Source organism: Scleropages formosus, chromosome 10 (genome assembly GCF_900964775.1).
Source record: "Scleropages formosus chromosome 10, fSclFor1.1, whole genome shotgun sequence".
In the NCBI taxonomy this organism is placed as follows: Eukaryota; Metazoa; Chordata; class Actinopteri; order Osteoglossiformes; family Osteoglossidae; genus Scleropages; species Scleropages formosus.
This window is the reverse complement of record NC_041815.1, coordinates 24,892,719-24,917,336: the sequence shown is the minus strand read 5'-3', so window position 1 is coordinate 24,917,336 and position 24,618 is coordinate 24,892,719. Positions and strand designations below refer to the sequence as shown.

The window sequence follows — 24,618 nt, the reverse complement described above, 5'->3', positions numbered from 1 at the left end:
CGGGCGCTGTCCTCGAGCTGGCCAGCCAGCGGCCATTACATCTCTGTGTGTTTAAACGTAGTTCGTAGATCGCTTCAGAGAGCCGAGAGAGAGCTGGTAGGTGGAACGTTTCAGCAGTTGTTATGTTCTTTCAGGAGATTATATCGTGCAACCTGTGTTAAACTGAAGAATATCTCTAGGTTTATGTCAGTTTGTGTGTTTTCCGTCTTTGGAATGTTCTCTTAAGATATTTTTTGTGTCGTTTTCCCGCTGCAGAGAATTTCCCGACGAAGAAGTGTGACGTTCACCGTCAGAGACTTAGCCGAGTCCTCTGTGTCTTCGCCTCTGTTTTTTTTTTTTTTTTTTTTTCTTTTTCTCGTCTTTTATCACTGTAAGAAGCCAGTTTTTATTTAGATGGCAAGCTTCCCAGATTTTGTAAATGAAAATGAAATAGGTGAGTTAAACTATTAATCCGCGGTGCTTCGTTCGTGTCATGATGATGACGATGATGATCATCATCATCATCATGATGATCGTGATTCATTGATGATGGTGCCGCGTCTCGTGTCAGGCATTTCCGAAATCAGCTTTAAACATTGTTACATTTCTGTAACAATTGATACATAATTCTCTTTTAGCAACGTGTCTGTGGGTGCAAACTATCTGGCATGCGGGAAATAAAAGAGAGCGCGCTTGTCATATTTTCATCGCTTATAGCGGCTCAGTAGCTTTTTTTGAAGTTATTTCTCGTTTCCGTCCATTCTCTGTGTGCTCTTTAACGCCGGTACGTTCATTTTCTCATCATCATGTACACATCGAGCACGTCCATTCCAACATTCCCATCCCCTCCCCCACCCTCTTCCTGTCCCTCTCCGATGGGTCTACTGCGGCAGAGTGACTCATCGACACAGATACTGGGAATGAGGGAATGAAAGGGAGGATGAAGGGAATGGTGGAGTGGAAGAGACAGAGGAGGCACAAAGGGAGAGTGAAGGAAGCCATTATAGTCACATATAAAGCAGATTTATTTAACGAGCTCGTTCCAATAAAGTTTGTTTGTTGTGATTATGAAATGTGGTGTTTACATTTTATGTTTATTTGTAACATGCTTTTCTACAAAGCACCATATGACTCAACTGAAACATAAGGGCTTTTCACCAACAGATGGGGAGAGCTATATCTCTCCCCATCTGTTGGTGATGCAGTTGCAATTCTCAAGTACAGTTTGATTGTTAGAAAGTATAGGCTTTTTTGATGTACGGTTTGGCTTTATTCTATGTTATGTGTGTAAACATCTGAAATGAGTGATCTAGAGTCTCGGTGTTAATCAGCACACAAGAAATGATGTCACCTAAATAGTACACATATTTGAAGGGGTTTGGGGAGGGTTGTGCAAGAATGAGTGCAGTAAATTGATTAGCATCTCTCTGTCATCAGGTAAGGCTAAGTTCATTGGGGAACTCCTGGTGCCAGTTGCACCTTTCGACCAGAAATCCGGGCGAGAGACCTGGACTGTAGCCTTCGCACCTGATGGATCATACTTTGCTTGGTCTCAAGGACATCGCATTGTGAAACTTGTACCCTGGAAAAAATGCCTGAACAATTTGTGAGTATGCCGGTGCATGCCTTTGCAAAAACATGAGTCTCGCAGTTCATAAATAGCAGCCACTGAGGCTATTAGTTCCTTTTTAAAAAAGATAAATTAACTCCTTAATTTCTTCAGATTAAACTGTTGAGTAATAATCATTTTACACAACAAACTAAACGATGTGTTTGAACTCTTGGCACATTCAGTGAGGAAGTCAATCCTGCATGTGCTGTTTGGCCTCTTGGGCCACTGAATATTCTCTGGGCATCTGCGCTCCTTTTTGTCCGCTGACAAAGCGCTTTTATTCCGTTCAGTGCTGTACTAACAACACAGAACAGGTCATTCAGCTTTGCCTCACCTAACTGCCTATAAAGAGGTTTGTGGAGTTGGTTATATTGCCAAACCACTTCTTTGCTGCTGTAGCTTTTGATAGTCTCATTAATGTTAGTTCAGCTTATAGAAGAACTTAAGTATATGTCAAAGATGATTTCTTATCACTTTGAAATGTATTTGTATCTCATAATTGCTAATGATTTATTTTGTTCTCAACCAAAGAATAAATGAATGTGTACATGAGACAGTGATTACTTTGTCTATAGCATTAAAACTTTGTCTAATGAATTTAAGTATTAAGTACTTCAAGGGGACAAATAGTGAGAATGTCATTAGCAGTTGAGACTAAACTATCCGACACAAGAGCAAGACAGAAAATTTGATGTCTCCCTTGTCTCCATATTTTAACTGGCCTTACTGTTTTTTTTTTTTCTTTTTTTTTTCCTTCTCCCCTCTCTTTCTTAATAGCTGTAATTCATTTGTGTAATGCATGGGAGGAACTGAATATTGGAAGTCTTTGTGGTAGGAAGCAGTTCAGACTATTTTCTTCCTTTAATTTTGAAATTACTTTGCAATTTCTTGGGTCAAAGAGAAAACATTTATGAAACAAAAAAAAAAAACAAATATGCTTTTGGTGTAGGTAGAGAATTTTTCGACATTTAATGTTAGCAACAATATTACTATTTATTTGAAGATGTAATATTGCCTTGTCAAAATAGGGCATGAGAGATTCTGATGAACAAATTCTTTTCTTATCTTTACCACTTTCTGTTCCTGTTATAAAAAAATGCAGTTATCAGTTGTGCAATTGCATCACATGGACCTAGTTTTAAAATGTAGTCAATGTTCAACCAAAAAGAAGAGTAAAATTACTATTATGGCTCAAGGAGAAAATAGTTTGCAGGGTGTGTCATGAGATCTGCATGAATACTATAACTGTGTTTGGAAACAATTATTCCATGTGATGCAAAACTAGAAAGGCTGTTGGTATAAATTGAAATGTTTTGCAGAACACTGAAACCTTTAGTCAGCCCATGGAGACCTGTTATTTAGTAACATAAGATGATTCAGAACCTGTCTGTATATTTTCTAGTTCTCCTAGGAGCTTAACGATTACATCTATGGTCTCTCGTAAAGGACAGGCAGCCATACCTCCCCTACAATCCCACACTTTCCTTCAAGGTGCTGACACAGTGCAGTGGCTTCTGGAATATAGCCACAGGGTTGTTTACAGTCCTCGTGGCTGTTTTCCATGTGTACCTTCTGAGGACACATAAAGAAGCTAGTGTGCCCAGAGAAGTCCTGCCAAGGACACGTGGCTGGCATTATCTGCTGGCCTTCGTGAAGCATGCATTGGCACTGTACAATAAAACCTTTGTGAGCTTCTTGGACCCCAAGTCTGAGCTCAAGCAAGGAACAAGCGCCTTTTCTCAGTACTTTAAGAACTGGCCCATTTATCGGGACTAATGGCTGCTGTGAACTCTGGGGTATCTTCCATCTACCCCCCCAAACCCAGGAATAGCAGCCAAATCCAACACATGGGAAAGGAATGCTTTTTCATCAAGGTCATCCTCTTAACATACTGGTTTAATGTGGGAACAACACATGGATACTGCATCATTAAAGCTAAATGAGAATGTTCGAATCCCCTGGGGTTTGGCATTTGACGTGTGGAAGGGACAACAGGTTGTTTGATGTTCTCTCTAATGTGTTTGGATCAGATGTTCATTCATTGATTCTGTGTGGTTCAGGCCATTTTTATGCATTAGGTTCAGGGTACAGACTGACTCTTGTTGTTTCTGGTGGTAACGTAGAATGTTGTCCCTCAGGAGTTTACTATGTAACCCTGGCTAAGTGGTGAGGAGACCCTGTACTGTGGTCGTGGTCCAATAGTTTAGCCCCTTGTTCTCACTGCCCTGCCCCTCTCCCCTTCTTTTACAGTGTGGTAGGTGTTGTGGATGTCCCAGACACACCTGTTCCCCGGCGCATGTCAAGGCAAAACAGCAGCGAGGGGTCGGCAGGGCGCAGCGAGCCCCGAGAGCACACCATCGACTGCGGTGACATTGTGTGGGGCCTGGCCTTTGGTTCCTCCGTGCCTGAGAAGCCAAGCCGTTGTGTCAACATTGAGTGGCACCGCTTTAAGTTTGGCCAGGACCAGCTTTTGCTCGCCACGGGTCTTAACAATGGTCGTATTAAAATCTGGGATGTCTATACTGGTGAGCGTCTGCCGCCGAGACCTGGGTCAGTCTCTATATATAGGTCATTATGTTAGCCACTGAAAGTCTGCATTTCTTCAGATAGCTCATTGTAGTGGTAAAAAGAGCCAAATACTGGTTGCGCTTACTTGTGATAGATTTTTGTCAACTTTGAACGCTGTGGGTCTTGAGTCTTTCAAATGAGCGAAACTCAGCTGTCTGACTTTGTTTGAAATAATCCTTTTTATAGTAGGAATTAAAAGAGCAGGTGATTTTTATTTTACTCAGGTAATGCAAGCTTTAATTCAACCAAGATTATAAATGCTTCCTTCTAATATAAAGTCACAGCGTGTGAATAGTTGAAATGAAAGGGTGAAGGGTGACTTTGGATTTCGGGTGTGTTTTGGATTCATCCCCTTTTACGTGTTGACTTCCCTGGCAGACACTCTGCTTTACCTCCCATTCTACGGAATGTTATGAAATGCTTGGATGCTGTGCTGGCTGCTCACTTAAGCACTGTTCAGCTGCCTGGACAGCACTGCTGTCCTGTCTAGCAAACACTGTTTGCTTATGGCCCTTTACCCCACTGCTGACGCAGCTCTGACGTTAATTCATAGCCAGACTGCCTCCCACCCCATAATCTTTGACTCCCCCACCTGCTCTGAACCTCAGTTTGCTGCAACTCAGCTGTGTGTGGTTCTGCCTAGTTTCCTCATTAAATTCATATTACTCTGTTACCTGGAAACAGTTCCATGTTAAGACCCCTTTTCACATTTTTTTTTTTTTTTTTAAATGAAGATCAAGGAAGCGTTCCACTGTGCTAAAGATTTTTCTCCTGCAGTATGTAGTGCTGAACCAAGGCGGGCAGGCAGTGCATTCTCACTCTGATAGGTCAGATGTCTAGCTATAAATTGCCATCTACGCCAAGCTAAGATTGGTCCAAATTCCACTGAGGGGAGTAGATCCAAAATCAGTGTTCCTATTGGCCATTGAGGTTCCAGCATGTATGTTAGTTTCAACATGTACTAAACTAGTGATCTCAGAGGCAGATTATGTTCCCTCTCCAATTTGAACTCTTTCAGTGTCTGATACAAGTATTCTAAGTGTAGGTGTGGCATTATGTAAACTTCAGAGGAAAAACAGGTAATAAAATATCTTTTGGAATTTTTTTTAGAATTGCATTCTCTGAACCATTGTGCAAAGCTTGCCAAACTGGTAGCCTATTTGGTAGATAGTCCCATCATTCTACTTCCTTCCTTTTTTTTTTTTTTTTTTTTTTTTAACTCTGAGACTGCTTTATTGGTAATTTCTAGCAGTGTCTAGGTACGTCACTCTGTTCATTGTTGATTGTATGGAAGATAACTTCTCAAGGAAGGACAAATGATATATATTTATTGATTAGCAAGACAGAGTGCAGATGTCAGGGGTCACAACAGGCAACCCCCTTGCTGTATTTTGTTCTTAGTGAAACCCTTCTTCTTTGAAGCAGTTTTTTTCCAAGGTTTTTAGATCATTAGTTTACTACTTCAGTCTGTATGGAGCAAAATGACTTTTTGCTTTAGAGGGATTACTAACCCATCTTGGCTTAGCCCTGCTCCTGCTGGCATTTCCCTCTTTTTTTTTTCTCCCTTGCAGGCCAAAAACTTTTTTTCAGTTTTTTGTTCCCTGTGAGATTCATGGAGTTGCAGCATTGATGTTCCATCAAATTTTGTACTTGTGGCATATCATAGCTGGAGTACTAATCTTTGAAAGTGTTTTTTTTTTTCCCCAAAAGAACTAGCAGTTTATATTTATGATATTTTCTCTTAAATCCCTCTTTTTTTTTTTTTCCCCTCAACAGGGAAGTTGCTGCTGAATTTACTAGATCACACAGACATTGTTCGAGACCTGACTTTTGCCCCTGATGGCAGCCTGGTGCTGGTGTCAGCTTCCAGGGACAAAACGCTGCGTGTATGGGACCTGAAGGACGATGGTGAGTACCAGGCCTGTTGACATAAATCATTTGTACCATAACTGGTTTACGCTGCATCCGGGTAATGATCATGAGGACCATCCGAACTGAAGTGCATCTTAAACACTCTTTTCAAAAGTTGTCCAAATAGACTATTTTTAAATGTTTTGGAGTTTTTGTGAACAAAAATTAAGGAAAAGCCATAGTTAGCAGTGGTGTGTAGTTGTTTGGGGATGGAAATGCTTGACGTTTTGGCTGAGGGATCAGGTTTTTCCTTTAGTTGCTGGGATGGTGTTTTCATGCCTCTGCCTGCATGCCGAAGGATCAGCAAGAGCTGATGCTGTCATCTGATTCTGAGCTAGTTGTGCCATCTGTTTCCCATCCTTTCACAGGCCTTCACAAAAGCCCAGCTTTGTGAGCCATGCTCATGAACATTTTCAGTAGAGTCAGGTCAAACATTAGCCAGTGCATAGTGCTCTCTGTTGTCAAAGTATTGCTCTTCACTCTATTAAAAATGAAATGCAGTGAAAATCTTGTCATTTTCCCCCCACTGTTATGCTCAAAAACTGAAAAAACCAAATCTGTAGACTTTATGGTGGTTATTTAGGCTGTAGAAAAGGTAGTGGTTCTGGTGGTCTGATGTGGTGTGATCTAATGTTTCTTCCAGGGAACATGGTGAAGGTCCTTCGGGGACACCAGAGCTGGGTGTACTGCTGTGCCTTCTCCCCCGATTCCTCTGTACTGTGTTCCGTGGGGGCCGGGAAAACGGTATGTCTACCAGTTCCCCCTCATCTCCCTTTTTCCAATGCACTGTAATCTACTAATGAAACACAAATGAAATTGTCATTAATTATTTGCTCGGTGTCATGGCCCTATTACATTGTCTTGCTTTTTATTTTATTTTGTTTGCTTTTTGAAAGCTTGTAGTTATAAGTGCATACACAAATATGCTTTGCCTTTGTAATGGTGTCAGTACCCCCTGTTCTGTGGGGTGAAGTAGTGTTATCAGTATTTCAGCACAGTTTGAAAGGGCCCCGGTCAGGGGATACTGCATCATTCATTTAAAGACCTTTATTTTTTTCGCTGTCAGTAAAAACCATGTTTAGCCCAGTTAAACAGAGGACAAGAAAAGTAACCCCCCTTTACCCCCCAAGCATTTGCTGGCAACCTTGTAAGCCACTAAGATGCAGAAAGATGAAGATTTGCAGTCGCTAGTGCGACACAGCCAGTTTGGCTTTTAACAGCCACTGGGGTAGACAAAAGCAGGAGGGAGCAGAAATTCCTCTCTGCAGATGCTCTGCCAGGGTCAGCCAGTTACCCAAGTGCAGGCCACCATTTATTCTCTTAGGCTGTGTGTGTCCATAAGTTTCTTGCTCTCCTTGTCCCAGGTGGTGGACGCTCTGTGTGTGGTTGGTAGTGAGGCGAGCGCCGCGCTGACTTAGAGCAGCCGGCGCGGACCCGTGATCACCGAGGGGCAGCCTTGCTCCTGACTGCAAGGGCTCCCGTACGTAGGTGCTGCTCCGTGTCTGTCTGCCAATACTGTCGCAGTTCCTCCTCCCTCCAGCCAGACAGGGCTCCAGCAGGCAATGAAGCCTCACCTCCCCTTCCCCCTCCCCAGCCGTACTGTTTTTCCACTTCAAATCGGTCTGCTCTTGGCTTATCACTGTTTTTATCATCAGTTTACTGAGCAGCTTGTTTCAGTTTTTATTTTTGTGTCCCTTGTTCTCTGTAGTAATAGGGGAACAAAATGTCTAAATAGTGCCTTTCTGACAGAACCTGGCCTGTTGCTCAAGGTCAGCCAGTCCAAGTACCATGCTAGTCAGCAGGTTGCTTCTCTGCATTCAAGGTCTTTCCAACCCAGTTTGTTACTGAGTTAAAGTGGTGGAGGGACAAAAGCCATACTTGGCACACTTTTTAAGTGAAAGGTATCTTTGTGGTTGGGGTGACCGCTTGCATTTCTGTACTGCCCTTTGTTTTCTTTATGCTTATTAGGTAACATGTCAAGAGACTTAAGTGGCATGAAATGTGTATTTTATGCTTAGCAAGCTTATAATTGACCCAGCCAGTCTGTTCTTCTTGCATCACCTGGAAAAGCAGCCAGTAGTGTGCAATTATGGTGAAACTTGACTTACTGAAATGAAAAGGAGCGGGGGGGGAAAAAAAAAAGAACCTGTATTCAAATACTCGTCTCCATGGGAGAGTGTATATCTTTGTGGTGACCAAGAACCAAGTGAACAACAAAAGAAAAGTAGTCAGACCTTGATTTGGATTCCAAACAGTGACTATGGCAGCTGAACCTGTAGAACAAGCTCATCTTGATAGCCATGCCCAAAGCTTGGGGTTCCTTAAATGGGCCTGGCCTGTAATAGGAAGGCCGATTGCCAGGGTTTGGGGTGGGTGTTGAATTTAAGGGCTACTCTAGAGAGACGTGCCTTCACTTAGGACCAGGGTGCAATTGGAATGCAGGCGGTTACACCCGGGCACTGGCACCCTTTCATTTTACGGACCACCAGTAGAAAAGGGAAGGGAACGTTCCAGTCTTGTGGTTGAGAATCTTATCTCAAATAAAGTGCTGTGGTCTTCTATAGCCTTAGTCTAAATGTCCAGAATCTTTGCTCAAGTGTAATGTATGTGGCTGTTTTCCTCTGAAAATGGAAAATATTGTTTTTAATTTTTTCTTTCAGCAGTTTATAAAAAAGGCTTCATTTATTTAAAAAAAATGGATTTCAAACCAGTCCTGAAAGCTGCTTCTGTTCATTTCAGTATTGGGAGGAGGCAATTACTAGTATAACCAAAAGTAGTTTCTATCACGCTTTGTTGGAGAATTTGTTTTATGCCAGAGCTGGAGCTAGGCACATGCATTGCACTGGGGCAAATTCTCCTTTTGGATCCGAACTTTTGACAGTGTGTCACGTGTTGCAGTTTCTGTGTTTGCCAAAGGCGTATTCTTTGGCCATCAAATGTTCTCTTCTCTTGCAGTTTCTCTTCGTAGGCTTCCGCCGGCGGTGCAAGCCTATTGTTATCACAAGTGAACTAAAACTCTGAAAGGGGAAACCAGTGGAGTAACATTATGTTACCTTAAGTTACTACTTTGTTTGTATATTTTTTTCTCATTTTTCTGTAGTAATTATTGGTGCAAAAAATAGCTTTGTTTTGTAAGACTTCATGCTTTATAATTCTTAGTTTTTAAAAGCTGTCTAACAAATTTAGAAACACCTAGCCATATTGACTGGAAAGAATTTTGTGAAGTTTAGTTTTTTTTTTTTTTCTTTTACAACAACCTGCTAGCAAACATACAAAAATTAATGTGCACTTTACGTATATTTAACATAGCATTGCTGCTTGTGTAGCATGTCTCTTAATTGGATTTCTTTTGGTTAAAAAACATGTAAGTCATTAAAAATGACACTGAGCATATGTTTAATTTCCTTTTTAATTACACAGCTAATTCTTGCTGCTGTACTGTACTTTTAATTTAAATCATATCATTAGTAAAACTGTAACTGTAAAGTGCTGCCACCCTCTACGCTGTGGGCTATAACCAGGTTGTTCTTGCTTGCAGGTGTTTGTGTGGGACATGGACAAGTACAACCTGATCCGCAAGCTGGAGGGCCACCACAACGACATTGTATCCTGCGAGTTTTCCCCTGATGGAGCCCTCCTTGCCACGGCCTCCTATGACACCCGAGTCATAGTGTGGGACCCACATGTTGGCTGCGTGCTCCTGGAGCTTGGGTGAGTGCAGGATTATTGGGCCAGCCTTCTTTGTACAAACTGTACAGTCGGGTAAAGGTAGGTGAGATCAGGGTTTAACACTTAAGACTGTATAAATTTTCCCTTCTCTCTCCAGACACCTGTTCCCTCCCCCTTCACCCATCTTTGCAGGGGGTGCGAACGACCGCTGGGTGCGCTCAGTGTCTTTCTGTCATGATGGCCTGCACATTGCCAGTGTTGCTGACGACAGGTGAGATGCACTTCACAAGGGATGAAACACACTTATCATGATGTTGTATATAGGAAGACTTCATTCTGTTCTTTGGGGGGAAAAACGAGGTTGTTGAACTCTTCATATTTTAAAGTATATGAAAGTATTATTTTGCCCTTTTTTTTGAAGCTCTTGGTCTTAATTCACTCATGTCCTTAATTGTCTGGCATGGTTAGTTGTCTTTAATTTTAGTTACATGCACACACGTCTCCATTCTTTAGTTTTCACTTGAGAGAAAAGACCAGCTGTAAAAATGTGTACACTTGGTGCAGATTTGCTATAAAATAATAGAATAGTGCCACTGGCAAATTTATTCTGAAAAATGTCCACTTGCATTAAAAGGGGGGGGGGGAAAAGCTGGAAGTCTCTGCATTTTCAACTTAGCAAGGCTGCTTTGAAATGGAGGGGGTGTGTGTGCGTGTTACCTCTAGCCCCAGTTGGGAAAAGTTATGGGCCCATCTCATGACTGCCATTTATCAGTGTCCAGTTTCTGCATTTCTTGGCCCAGTCCCATCTGCCTGATTGGACTCTCAAGTGCCTGGGTGGGACACTGGCACAAGGAGGTCTTTCTTTTTAACAGTAAAATGGCAGAAGGAGGGGGGGAAAATGTGCTTGTTCTCCACCTACTTATTGTGAAGGAGAGCAGATTTTCCTTGGTTTTAAAATCAGACTTCGCTGTCAAACTTGCTGACATACTGGTCTGTAATTTCAAATAGCAAATGCTTTTGTTGAAAGTACCTTACAATTTTATCCAGGATGTTTAGTCAGTTGGTAAATTTTTAATAAGGGTATTACAGAAAGGATCCTGTTCCAACTAGGTCCAAGTCCCCCCCCCCCCCCCCCCCCAAGTCTTAGTTCTTAATCATTGCTCTGCCTCCTGTTATCCTTTGGATGTTCATTGGGGGAGAAATGAATACATTTACATTTATTCATTTAGCAAACGCTTTTGTCAAAAGCGACATGCATCTCAGCAAAAGTACAATTTATGCATTACATTAAGAGAAAGACATTGCTGCAGACATGTTACTCAAGTAAACCTAGTTTGTTATGCATATGTGTTCCTTATGTGTAGTGATTGAATTCCATACTGAATTGTGACAAGTTTGTTACCTTTCCCACTCCCCCACCCCACCCAGGCTGGTTCGCTTCTGGAATATCGATGAGCGCTCGCCCCAGGCTGTTGCCTCGCTCAACAATGGCCTCTGCTGCACTTTCTCCACTGATGGTAGTGTGCTGGCTGCTGGGTGAGCAAACTAAACCCTTTTGTACCACAGGCAGGGCCTTTTGTTTTACCTCTTTGTCTGCTGTTTGGTGTTGGGAAATGTGAAGTGTCATTCAGCCAGTGAGGCATCCAGCTCCATCTGAAACCCAGATCTTACTTTCGAAGCTAGTTTGGATGGCCTCTACTGCTCATGAATCAGCATACAGATGGACAGGACCATCATAGTGGTGCATTGAGTTCCTCAGCTGAGGACACTGAAGACTGGCCTGGCTGCTTGGTAGATTGTTTCAGTATCCTGCCTCATGACTCACAGTAGGCTGTGTCTGTCTTCCCCAGGTCCCGTGATGGCAGTGTGCACTTCTGGGCATCGCCTCGCACCATCGCCAGTCTGCAGCACCTATGCCGTATGGCCTTGCGCAGGGTAATGTCCACCCCGCAGGTGCAGAAGCTTCCCATCCCATCACGCATGGTGGACTACCTGTCATACAGGATCTTCTGATTCATCCCCCACGGCTGTATGTTGCAAAGCCAATAAAGGTTTTCCACAGAAGTCCCCCTTGAGGATAAAGACATCTCTAAAGACTCAATTTGCTATTCCAACAAAACATGCTTTACATGCAGGTTTGCTGCTGTTGTATTTATTTATTTTTGTAAGGCTAAAACTTGTGTATGTTTCAGAGATGCCATTTTGCTCCAGGTTACTTATGAAGCAGGTTTGTCAGAAGGGGAATAGCTGGGAGACAGCCACAATGTGTTGCCATGTCACCTTTTCTTCCATGTTCAGAGCAGCTTCCTCTCCTCTTGGGTTTTACCCAAAAACACACCAGATTTGGGGCGAGGACAGCAGAAAAAATTGGTTGTGTCCCCAAAGCCGTCGCACTTTAATAGTGCATATGTACATTTTGCACAAACCCAAAAGATACAATACGCAGAAGATAGAATAAGCATTATGTGCTTCTGGTCAGTGACAGACAGGCTCCGGAGAGGTCAGAGGTGATGGGCCAGGTGTGTGCAAGGCTGCCTCCCATATAGAGCACTCACAGCCTTTCAGAATCAGGGGTCTTGGGTTCCCACCTAGATGTGCCTCTGTAGATTTACACGGCTCCATCCAGCTCCAGTGCGTTGGGCTGACGGCAGGCCAGGACAACAATTTAACATCTGTTCTACTCACGATAAAAAAAAAAAAGATGCTTCACAGACAGATCTGTGTTCTTGCCTTTTTTTGTATAGAAATATGTAAAGACAGTTTTCCATGGAGTCTGTATATAGACATATCAACCCTTAAGTTTTGCTGCAGTATCTTTTTTTTTTTTTTTTAGGCTTCCTTTTAGCATGTCAAAATTTATAAATAGCTTGTAAATGTTCTGTGTATATGTACACATGTAAATGTTTCCTTATAATGTGACATGGATATGAGTGGCATGTGAATGACACCAGTGTCTTACTGCGGACACCTTGCAGGAGGTCTGTGCTATTTTGGAAATGGTCAGCCAGACTGAATGTGTGGAAAGTGGCCATGCAACCAGTGTGCTACACACCAGGCTCTCAGGCGCATTTATTTTCATCAGTTTTCTTATATTCAACAGTAGCTCAGATAATTGAGCACCATGTGCCTGGTTGTCTTCAACATTTGCTCTTATACCACGCTTATGTTCCATCTACTGTTTATTTAATTATTCCGCCTCTGCTCTCTCTCTCTCTCTCACACTCAGACTCACTCTCACACTCACTCTCTCACACACACACACACACACCTACCCTACTGATTTGCACAAATGTTAAAAGAATGCATGGGATGTAGCCAGAAGGGAGTGTGTGTAAAAACCCTACCTCCAGGCTATCAGTGTGTTTCCACATCACAGGGGACTTTCTTCACAATTCCATTTATGAAACTCTGTTGGTTTGGTTTGGCTGAGTTGTTTTGGAAGAAGCATGGCTTGGTCTTTGAGTTTCTGGAAGGATCTATGAGATGCACAGATCTATTGAAATAGTTTAGTTAAAGTAGTAGGGATGTGATTGACACGTCAAAAACTGCAAAGTTCTAGAGGACTGAATTTGAGCACTTGAGTGCTTTAAAGGCTTGCGGGTGACTAAACTTGGCAATAAGTGTTACACAAATCTCCAGGCTGATGCCAAAGATACTCTTGGATTTTGTCGTCCTGCGAGTGGCAGTCAGTGATGTTTCTTTTTTGTTTTCTGGGTTAAAACTTGAAAATCTTCCGAATTATGGCATAGAACTTACAAAGATGGCAACTTTAGAAAAGATCCTGCTAGTACAGCAAATGATGACTGTCTTTGATCAAAGAAAACCGCTGGACTCACCATGCAAGTGTTACGGTATTATCTTATGTATATTGGAGCAAAGTGCTTAAATCATTCTGTCTGCGGCGTGTCTGTCGCAAATAATCAAAATGAATGTATATTTTCCTTTATGTATTTTTGCATTTTTAGTCTTAATAAAGTTTTTTGCTTAAATTTTTGTTTTTGTCACCGTTTCCTTACAAACACACTTCGAAGAGCCAATAATGACCCATTTTTGAGAAATGGTGGTTAGCATTTAAAGTTTCTTCCACCCTATGTACTGAGCTGTGTGACTTTGTCCCAAAGCTGGTAAAACATTTCCTTTCCTGTGTTCTCACTCCCTTACTGAGCTAGACATCTGAAACAATTCGCTGAACGAATGATGAACCATTCCTGTACTTGAAGGTCCAACACGGAAGCAGAATATTTTGTGTCTTCAGGCTCAAGAGCCTTGGATGAATCCTCCTCATGCAGATTATGCTTCATTTGTCCCAACTAAACTCTTCAATTTTTGGTTATGATTGTATTGAACTTTTAATGAATTTCACTAGCCAGATGTTGCTGAACACCTAAGCTGGAGGTTCTCTATTCTCTCATTATTAGTCTTGTTACTCAAGATTCTTTTTTTTTTTTTTTCCCTCTGGCTGCGGTTTTGGATCCACTTCCGTTCGCATGTTTGTGCGAATGGGGGAAAATAAACCATCACCTGGTTGGCTGTTGAAATGGTAAGAAAGATTACGTCGGTTAATAACTTATTAATCCAGTTAAAGAGCATTTTTTTATACGTGGAAGACTGAAAAATATTTCCTGAATGCTAAAATACTCAATAAAATCAAATAAAAATGAAAAGGCTTCCTCATCTAAACATTATTTTAATTTTGTAGTTCATTTGATCTGATGTCTTGTACCAAGGAGATTTACACTGTTCACTTACTTCCAGCTGTCTTCCCGTTGGTGCAGATGGAGTAATTTTTACCGTATCATTTCAGGGTATATAGTTTCATCAACGGTACTGTAGCAAGAGATGGGATTGGAACCTACAAAGGCAGCACAGTGGTACCTCCTGCTGGATTCAGAACCTTCTTTGCAACAGCTGGAGCCAAGAAATGGTTTCCTGCAGCCTTCGAACCCTCAGCCAGGAGCTCCTTCTATGGCTGCTGGGTCCTCGAGCCACAGACGTCACAGATACTGTACGATACCGCATCAGAACATGGTATACTTTCAGCAAGCAGTAAATGTGGTGAGGCTGTTCATAATGGGTGCAGCTGTAGGATCCTGGTCTGTAGTACCTCTGAGTAAGGTGCTGATCCTGAAGTAGCACAGTAAAAATTACCCAGCTGTATAAAAGGGTCAATCGTTACATGTAGTTTAATGTACAACCCTGAGATTGTTAAGTGACTTTGGAAAAAGGACCAAAATAAAAATGTGTGATTAATACTTAAAGAACGGCTCATGCACCTCCAGTTTATACAAGGTAAACAAGTCATTTTAGAAATACCTCGTGATCTGCGAGTTTTTTTTTTTTTTTTTTGAACATTTCTGCAACCTTGTGGAAACATACCATTAAAAAAAAAGGCCGGGATGCGGGACGGCGGGTCGTTCAGAAGCGCGGGCGAGTTAAATATTAAGCAGTGGACCTGATGAAGGAGGCAAGAACCAGGATGAAAGGAGGAATTCGGTGGCCTGCGAAAGACATGCTGAGCTGGAACTTAGAAAAGGAGCCTTGCAAAAGGGTAAATGTTCTTTTTTAATGATGTGGATCCTGTCCTTACTTCAGCTGGCGTTCCGACCTTGTTTTTACGCTTTGTTTCGCACAGCATGGCGTGTGGAAGCGAGAACGGGTCTCGTGCGGGACAAATCGGCTCCGGGTCGGTTCTGGAAGGCCGCCCCGCGAACACGGCCAGCTGCAGAGACTGGGCCCCGGCTGCTGCGCAGAACCAGAGGGCGGCGGATTATCGAATTTCCAGATGGGGGTTATTTTCAGTCTCTGATTACTGAGGGCTCAGCCTGGCGGTGCGGAAGTAAAGCAGACTGGTCACGTAAATATTGGCGGCACGGTGGCGCAGCGACTAACGCTGTCTGTCTCACAGCGCCTCGGTGGTGCGAGAGGACATGGGTTCGATCCCTGCTCAGTCTGTGTGGAGTTTCCGTGTCCTTCCCGTGTCTGCGTGAGTTTCCTCCGGGTGCTCTGGTTTCCTCCCACATTCCAAAGACATGCTGCGTTCGTGAGGGAAACGCGCAGCGTATCGGAGCTCGCCGGACCCGCTGGGCCTCACGGGGGCCGGGAACCGCGGGGACAGCAGGGGAAGGTGACCTGAAGGTCCGACGTGCCTAAAGCGGTTTAGCGAGTCTCTCCAGCCTGCGACTCTCGCGCTTTCGCGTCAGCACGTCCCCAGAATAGCGCACGCTCCTCCTGGCGCTCACGTTGTGTAACCCACCCCGCGTTACATAACGCGCACCGCTGGATGCCAAGTGAGCCAGGCGCTGCGCCTGTCCAAGTTCACATGGCTGACAGCCTTCCTCCGGTGACACCGCGGCGGCGGAGCAGAACGCGCGTCCGTCTCGCCGCGAGGCCGCAGGACGCGGGCGGACAGCAGGCCTCGTGTTCCGGCCCCTCGTTCCCGCACCGTGACGACAAACACAGCAATCGCTTTTTGATAGACTGCGCTCCTTAATCTGTTTATCCTTTCGGCGTAAAATAAACTGAGCCACGATTAAGCACGTGTGGATAATGCTTTCAAGTGCGTATTTATCGCAATTTGTGTGTGGTCAAGATTTCCGAGTGGACGCTGAACAAATGCTAAAGTTCCCCGCAAAGCGTCGCAGGCGTCCAGTTGCAATTTTCCTTTTTTATTACTTCATTGTAATATGACGGTCAATCACAGTAATGTCTTCCACCTCTGCGCAGACGATATAGTCATTTCTGCATTTCAGCCACTTATGTTTGGTGCGGGCGGAAAGTTCTGGAACTGAGAGAACATTAATCACTTGGAGTGGAGGAGGTACGGTGGGTTGGGCCGCAGCCTAGAGTGACGGTGAACGACGGTTTCAAGCAGCTGTTTGACACATAGTCCAACCAAACTGTGGTTTTGCAGGACCTTCAAAGAAACAGGTTCTGTTGATCACATTTCACATGACATGTAGAGCGCTGTGTCCTCCGCCTGAGCGCCGCACACCATAAATAAATAAATGGGCGGCACAGTGAGTAGCTCTGCTGTCTCACAGCACCTGGGTGGTGTGAGAGGACGTGGGTTCGATCCCCGCATATGTCTGTGTGGAGTTTGCATTTTCTCCCCGTGTCTGCGTGGGTTTCCTCCAGGTGCTCTGGTTTCCTCCCACACTGTTCAGGTTCACCCATAGTGTGTGAGTAACAGAGAGAGTGTGTTCCACTGATGTATGGATGAGTGATCCATTGGAAGTAGTGTATCTAGCAGTGTAAGTCACCGCGGTGAACAAGGTGTGTGGGCTGATAACACTACATAGAGTTCGTTGGAAGTCGCTTTGGAGAAAAAGTGCCTGCTAAATAAATGCAAATTCATATTTCTCATGAAACAGACCCGCTGCATGTCACATTTTAATCACAAATGGCATTATTCCTAAGGCTTTGTCCCGCTACTCCCTTGCTGAAGAGAATGACGTACCGCTTTTATAATTTCCCCCTTAATCCCACTTTACTCGAGTGCAGCTGATGTGAGAAAGATGCCTCGCAGTTATTAAATATTTATTTCCGATCTTCTCCATAGTCTAGTATATTAATGCCGCTGAAGAACAGCTGTGGGATTTTGCGAAAAGTCTCCGGTTGAGATTTCGCAATGACGTCTGACGAAACATTTTTATTATTGGCTGGCGAAAGGAGGATTTTCCGCTCACATCAGTGTGTTAACATTCCCCGGATTCCTCCCCTTCCACCAATTGTCACCGCTTCCTGCTGCTCGAACCCCTGACTCACAGGCCTTGACTCACATCCTGGCCCTGTATCAGAGGCCTGGGCTGCGAACCACACGCCCTGCTGTGGAGAAGAAGGGCTTTTGTCAGAAGTGCAACTCCCTGCTCACAGAAGCAGAGTGGGCGAAAGTCACGTGGACACAGGCGCTCAAACAGGTGGGACCAGCACCAATCATTCGGGTGAGTGACACCTGTAAATGTTGTCTCCCTAATAGACATTAGTTATCATGTTAGTTACCGTGGATTAACTAATTTTGCCTGTTATTTGTCCAAGTCCAACATTATCATAAATCAAAAAATTATTTCACCTTTTTCTCCAGCTGCTCTCCGATTGCATGCAATTCGCACTCTTAACACAAGGGGGCGCCACATAATAACATAATGATAAATGATAGCTAAACTCTGCTATCAAATGAAAAGCTAAACCTTTAATATGCACTACATAATAAAACTAAATTTGGTTATTATTAGCTATAAAAGGTAATAAATGTATAATAAATATAGTACTATATAAATTGTATTATGTCAGAGTTTTTATTCCCATTTCTCAGGTTATGTCAGGATTTCTCAATCATTCTTACACAAGGAGAGGACAAGGCAGCAAAATCAGTCCCATTTCGCAGGTACAGAGTGCGGACAACGTGGCTCAGTCTCTACTTCTCGCACCTGGCTGCCAGACGGCTTCGGGGAGGGAGGGTACACACTGCCTGCACCGTCGCGCTCTCCCTCAGGTGGGCTGCGGACTTTCCACGGCACAATCTGGCTTTGGCGCCACCCTGCTGCCTCGAACCCAGATGGGTCCCCCCCCCCCTCCTCCTCTCCGCGCCACCTCTGACCTGGGTGACGGTCGTCTCGCACCTGAGTCCCACGTTCTGCAGACTGAACGGCCCCAGGAGGTGCAGCGGACGGACCCTCTGGGATGAGGGAGATCTTTCTCCTCCTCCCCATACAAGGACAACACCACTCCCACAAGACAAAGTGTGTAAACACACTCAGATCATCCTTCCTGCCCACTGTGTGTCATAGTTCTGAGTAATCCCGCTGTGGGTTCGCGTCCAGGTCCTTGTGTAGGGGGCGGACCCCGGGGGGGGTCACTGGGAACCAACTCTCGGTGACACTTGGACTGATCTCAGATCAGTTCCCTGAGAGCAGGTGCTTTGCGGTGTGTGGGCCAGGGTGCGGAGGGCTCTGTGTCGATGCCAGGAGGTGGTGTTTCTCCCACGAGGGCTGGAAGCAGCCCCCCCTCCTTCTACGTCTCTCTCTCTCTTAGCCCCCGCCAGGGATTCAGCAGTCTCTGTCCCCCCCCAGCACAATCAGCTCTCTGCGTGGCGCGCTTTCCCATGGGAAAAGGGAGGCAGGTCTGTACGCGCCTTGCCCCACAGCAGGAGGGCCTCAACACGACGCACGTCACATTGCGGTCACACAGTCACCCCCCCTCCCACCCGTCGATCGCTACGGTCCCCCAGCTCCGTGTGTTTGTGGAGCAGGTGTGTGTGTCACGAGCAGGTATGACGAGCTGACCTTCAGACGAGGCAACGCCCTGTCTGAGCTCAGGCCCCAAGGTTTATGACACACACACACACACACGCGTCTGGAAAGGGGACCTGGGAGATCTCTCCAAACGCTTGCACTTTTCCAAGGAAAGATGTTGTCAGGAATCAGCTTTCGCGTGCAGAGTCGAACCCGGGACCGCTGGAGCTTTGTGTGCTTCCGCACGGAGTCACCTGCGCTTGTCCTTCCCACCTGATTTGCGCTCCCGATGCGGGAGAGGTGACATCATGGGAAAATGCTGCACGGCGGTAAACAAAGCGGCAAGTGGTGCGTAGAAGAGCATGGAAAGGGATGTGTGTGTAGGGAGAGAGAGAGAGAGAGAGATGTAGAAAACCAACCTGAGCATCAGATAATTTTCCCTGACAATAAAACCAGACCCATCATGTAATAAGACATGTTAAATTATTCATCATCAGACAATGTCAGCAATGTGCATTTGGACAAATTATGCAATAACAGTGTGAAATCACACTGACACGACAGTGCAGATATTCACACTTCGGCGTACAGGAACGCGTCTCATTTTGCTCGGGATCCGTTTCCAGCTCCGACACGCTCGAGAGTAAAAGTTTACAGAGCTGATTTGTGTTAAGGGCTCAGCGAGGTGGTTTGTGTAACGTCCCGAGTGGTAACCAGTCAGCAGTCATCGGTCGCCAGTCACATGACACCAGTCACCAGTCATTAGTCACCAGTCAGCAATCATTGATCACCAGTCTCTAGTCATAGGGCAGCAGTCATCAGTTACCTGTCACATGACATCAGTCATCAGTCACCAGTCATTAGTTACCAGTATCACCAGTCAGCAGTCATGACACCAGTCAGCAGTCATCAGTCACCTGTCACATGATACTAGTCACTAGTCACCAGTCATTAGTCATGAGTCATCGGTCACCAGTCATTAGTCATCAGTAACAACACCAGTCACTAGTCACTAGTTACCAGTCATTAGTCAGCAGTCTTTAGTCAACTCTCCACTTATGAAACTCTCAACAGTGATTTAAAAAAAATCTAATTTTTCCAAGTCACTCGTTTAGTTACATTTTCAACCAGCGAATGTCCTTTTTTCGCTATGTTAGTGATTCTGTCAGCAGCATAATAACCTGTGAGGTACTGGGTGGACTAAAAAATCTGTTATACCCAAATATTGAGGGGTGTAAATTAGGCTTGTTTGAATGCTGGGGACACATCTCTCTTTTATTACATTTATGGATTCAGTGTAAGTTGAATGCTGTTTCACATGGAATGCACTTACTCTGTTACAGTAATGCGGCGATATGTACAATTTCAAGTAAAACTTCCTAATTTACCTTTGATCTGTGAAATGAATGGGTAAAGCTGAAATAAATTTACACAGTTACTTCAAACCTTTGGAGACATTTGAGGTGAATTATAGAGATGCTCTGTTTTCAGTCTTCTCACATTTGATTTTTATTTACTGCTGGAATAAACTGGAAAGTAAAATACACATAATGGACAAGGATAAGGACACCACACATATGAAGGATATACGCAAAGCGCAAAAAGCAGATATAAAGGATAAGAAAATCAAACAATGGGAAAAACTGAGTCAAAAAGTGTGGGAAGACTCAGCTTTCATACTAATCCCCCCAAAGCACAGAAGAAAACATAAGATCCGCCTGCCAGTTGCTGCACGGTCCACCTTGTCATGAAAGGTCCCTCTCACCGTCATTCAGTGCAGGGATGAGCGACGCATCAGGGCATCGTGGTGTTAACAGAGCAAGCAGAAGCAAACAGCATCGTCCAAAGCTCTTGACAAAGTAGGACCAGATCTCAAGGTTTCCTCTCGGCTCCGCAGCGTGTGTCCCATCGCTTGTTTGTAAACGTGGTCCGGACTGCCACGGGACGGGTTCGCGGACCCTTGGAAGCGGTCCTAGATACCTTGTGTGAGATTCTTCTTGTTGCTTCTCAGCATATTTACGATTGCTGACGCTCATTTCTGGGCGAAGTCAGTAAGGTCCCAAAGATTTGTATTTGTAAACTATTTGTCTTACACCGGACTTGTGGATACCAAACTGTTTTGCCGTGGTTTACATAACCTTCTGCAAAGCGATGAGCACTTAGAGCTCTCTTCCTGAGCTCCTTCAAGGTCTCTTTAGGGAGAGCATGGTGTCTTTCTCCAACGTGTATGAGAAAGACTAAACTGTCTGAACTTCCTACCTCTACGAAATAAAGAGGCGTCAAGACCTTTGTTGTGGAAATTGGCTCTTTGATTGGTTACCTTGGAGCCCAACTATTTACGCACCTCGCTGTTAGGCTGACTGTGTGTGTTGAGGTTCACAAAGTGTACATGTTCACTTTGTGTTTTCATTTCTGTGCTGCAAGTAAAGATCTTTCATTTACATTTAGCTGATGCTCTTCTCCAAAGAAGGGGGATGCGGTGGTGCAGTGGCACAGGGGGTTTGACTGGGTCCTGCCCTCTGGTGGCTCTGGGGTTCAAGCCCAGCTTAGGGTGCCTTGCGATGGCCTGGTGTCCTGTCCTGGGTGTGTCCCCTCCCCCTCTAGCCTTACACCCTGTGCTGCCAGGTTAGGCTCCAGTTCACCCCAACCCTGCTCGGGAGAAGTGATTTCAGTCAACGTGTGCGTGTCTTCTCCAAAGCGACTTTCAGCGTTAAGCTACCAACAATTATTTATACAACTGAGTAATTTTTACTGGATCAGTTTACGGTAACTACCTTGCTTAAGGGTACTACAGCTGGAAGTGGGATTCAAGCCTGCGACCTTTGGGTCCAGTAGTAGATGTTCTAACTGCTATGCTACCAGCTGCCCCATTAATAAACGATTGATGACGGTTGCAAAGAGATGGCTGCTCTTGTTCACGAGCAGCAGCAGAATAAAGAGCCTGGTTGAATCACTGCAGCAAGCCACGTGTAAAACAGGTAGTACTATACGGAAGCATAAAATTTTTTTCATTTGGAACCACTGTTTGATTTCAATTTCCATTTGTTACCCTTTCATTGCTGATTCAAAACACATGGCAATTAGCTCATATGTTGCCAACCCTGGGTCTGGAGCAGAACAGCACTACAGCAGGACATAATTAAATAAAATGAATCGACCCTTCTATGAGAAGTCATTTTTAAATAGGCCCATTCTTTAACTCCAGTGCAAATGTGACAATAAAAGAACAATGTTAATGGTGTGCATTTTTTCAGGGACATTGTGTTTAGCTCAGTTATGAGCAAATTCTAGAGATGCTGGACATCTGCGGTGAATGTAAAGGGTGTGGACAGAATTTTCTCTGGGGGAGGAGGCATGGCTGAATATGTGCAGAGACATCTGATTCAGCAGCAGCAGATAACCTGCTACCCCTGCTGCCCCTTCCACCAAACACCACCCAAGAGCAGTGCAGGAGAGGGGAGAGCTATCAGTCCACGCCTCCTGTTTTCTGTTCTTCCTGTCCTGCAGCTTCCTGTAGCCCAGCAAGATTATCAGCCTGGCAGAAGCAGGAAGTGAGGGAACCTTCAACAGGGTCAGTCAAGGCAATAGCAAGGATGGAGATGGTTCACCTCAGCTTCCAGCCACAACCTGGCTTTCACCAAAAGAAGACTCACCTGCAACACACTTTCAGATACTGGACACAGGGGAATGAGAAAAACATCATGGATGACTGAATGTCCTCATCCGATCCAACATCCCTGCACATCAGAATCACCTGCTGGCTTCGTATTTCTGGGCTCATTTTCTTCCCCTAACTTGACCTCCTTAGTATTGCTTTCTGTGGCTAGGTCTTCAGTCTTGGATAAAGTTTCATGCCTTCATCGGAATCACGTGAATTCATTAAATACCTAATTTTAACTTGAATCTATTCCATTGTGGGGGGGGGGGGTGTGGTGGCGCAGTGGGTTGGACCGGGTCCTCCTCTCCGGTGGGTCTGCGGTTCGAGTCCCACTTGGGGTGCCCTGCGGTGGACTGGCATCCCGTCCTGGGTGTGTCCCCCCCCCTCCGGCCTTACGCCCTGTGTTGCCAGGTAGGCTCTGGTTCCCCGCAACCCCGTATGGGACAAGCGGTTCAGAAAGTGTGTGTGTGTGTGTGTGTGTGTGTGTGTGTGTATGTATTGCGTTGTTCTTAATATACATGAAACAGTGTTTCCATTAAAGTTTGTGAAATTCTTGTGATGTACGTTGGTTCATATGGAGGAAGGAAAGTAACTACTTAAGAATCATGTGTCTGCATCTATGTCTTTTTCTGATGATGTAATGCACACATTGTATCTGCTATGAAATCTACATCCCCTTTTGAGAAAAGTGTTTGCTAAATGAATAAATATAAAGTATATGTATTAGATTTATGGAATGAATTTGTTGCCAAATGGTATAAATAATACCAAAGATGCAAAATGAGCACTGTCTGATTAGGGACTGGGTAAAAGGCAGCAAATGTAAGTGTAAACACGCATCAGCGTAAGCAAAGAAGAATGAAGAAATACGGCGAATGCACGCAGGAGGATCTAACAGACCACGATTGTCTGTGTAGATGTCTTTGGAGGATTGGAAGTAGAAGTTGATCAATTAAAGCAGATGGGAACTGTGAGGCCGAAGGAAAGCGAAAGAGAGCAGCAGGCGAATGTCACACAAATGTCCAGAGCAATCATTGTGGAATGCTGAGGAAAGGAAGCCCTTTGTTGTTTGAAGAAGCACTTTCCTGCCTCTTCCATCTAGTCATTGTTCCAGAACCATATGTCAGGGCCTCTGCTGATAGGAACATCAGAGGAGTTGAAGAGGCGCTCTCTCCCTGCGGGGTCTCATTGCAAAACTCCCATGTAATCGCAGACTCTCCGCCAGAGCGCCATCCTCACAGTTTATCGGCGATTCTCTTTCGGAAACACCGCCGGGCCGAGCGGTTGACAGGCAGGTAATTTATTGAAACATTTCCAAGCGGGTTAACCACAGGAAAGCCCAAGGCACTGAGATGCTTTACGCAGCGACCCACACCACAGGATGACTCATTTTCATCTAAACCCATTTTTGTTCTTCGTTTAACCCCAACCCTAGCAAACCCGTTAAAGTGAAATTTAGGAAGGTTTACACGTGTGTTTTTTTACACTTTGTTGAACCTACAAATGTAACTAATTTTTATTGTCAAAGAAATATTTTAACGTTAACAAGACAATTAACGACATAACATCTATCTCGAGCAGCTGGGTAACTTTTCCCCGCTTCAAAATCGCTACGTTGACGTTAAAAAAGAAAAAAAAGTGACTAAAACGTAATTTCCCAGAATACCATTCGAACTTCATCTCCCAGAATGCACCTGCATCGACCTCTCTGGTGACTTCTTCTTAACTCAAATACAGTATAGTATATTATGTAGACAACAAACGGCATTTAACGAAACTGCAGTGTGAACTTTATCTCTCAAAATGCATCTGCCATGTCTAGTCTGGTAACTTTCCCTCGGAACTAGTGCAGTCCATTAAGTGAGCGCTAAAATAGCTAACAACAAAGAACATAATTTCCCAGAATGCATATAAAACGCAATTTCCCAGAGTGCACCTGCTTCGACCAATCCGGTACCTTTTCCACGTTTGAAACTTTAACAACCACTCCA

General features: G+C 44.4%; 1 protein-coding gene across 1 annotated transcript; it reads left to right on the top strand.

Moving 5' to 3' along the window:
• On the top strand, nt 1-12,439 carry wsb1 (WD repeat and SOCS box containing 1). Its single transcript, XM_018748740.2, has 10 exons — nt 1-96; nt 256-433; nt 1,417-1,585; nt 3,842-4,116; nt 5,936-6,067; nt 6,714-6,814; nt 9,609-9,781; nt 9,897-10,010; nt 11,168-11,275; nt 11,590-12,439. The coding sequence occupies exons 2-10, from the start codon at nt 394-396 to the stop codon at nt 11,750-11,752; spliced, it is 1,275 nt and encodes a 424-aa protein (XP_018604256.1). The 5' UTR covers nt 1-96; nt 256-393; the 3' UTR covers nt 11,753-12,439.
• The last annotated feature ends 12,179 nt before the right edge of the window (nt 12,440-24,618 follow it).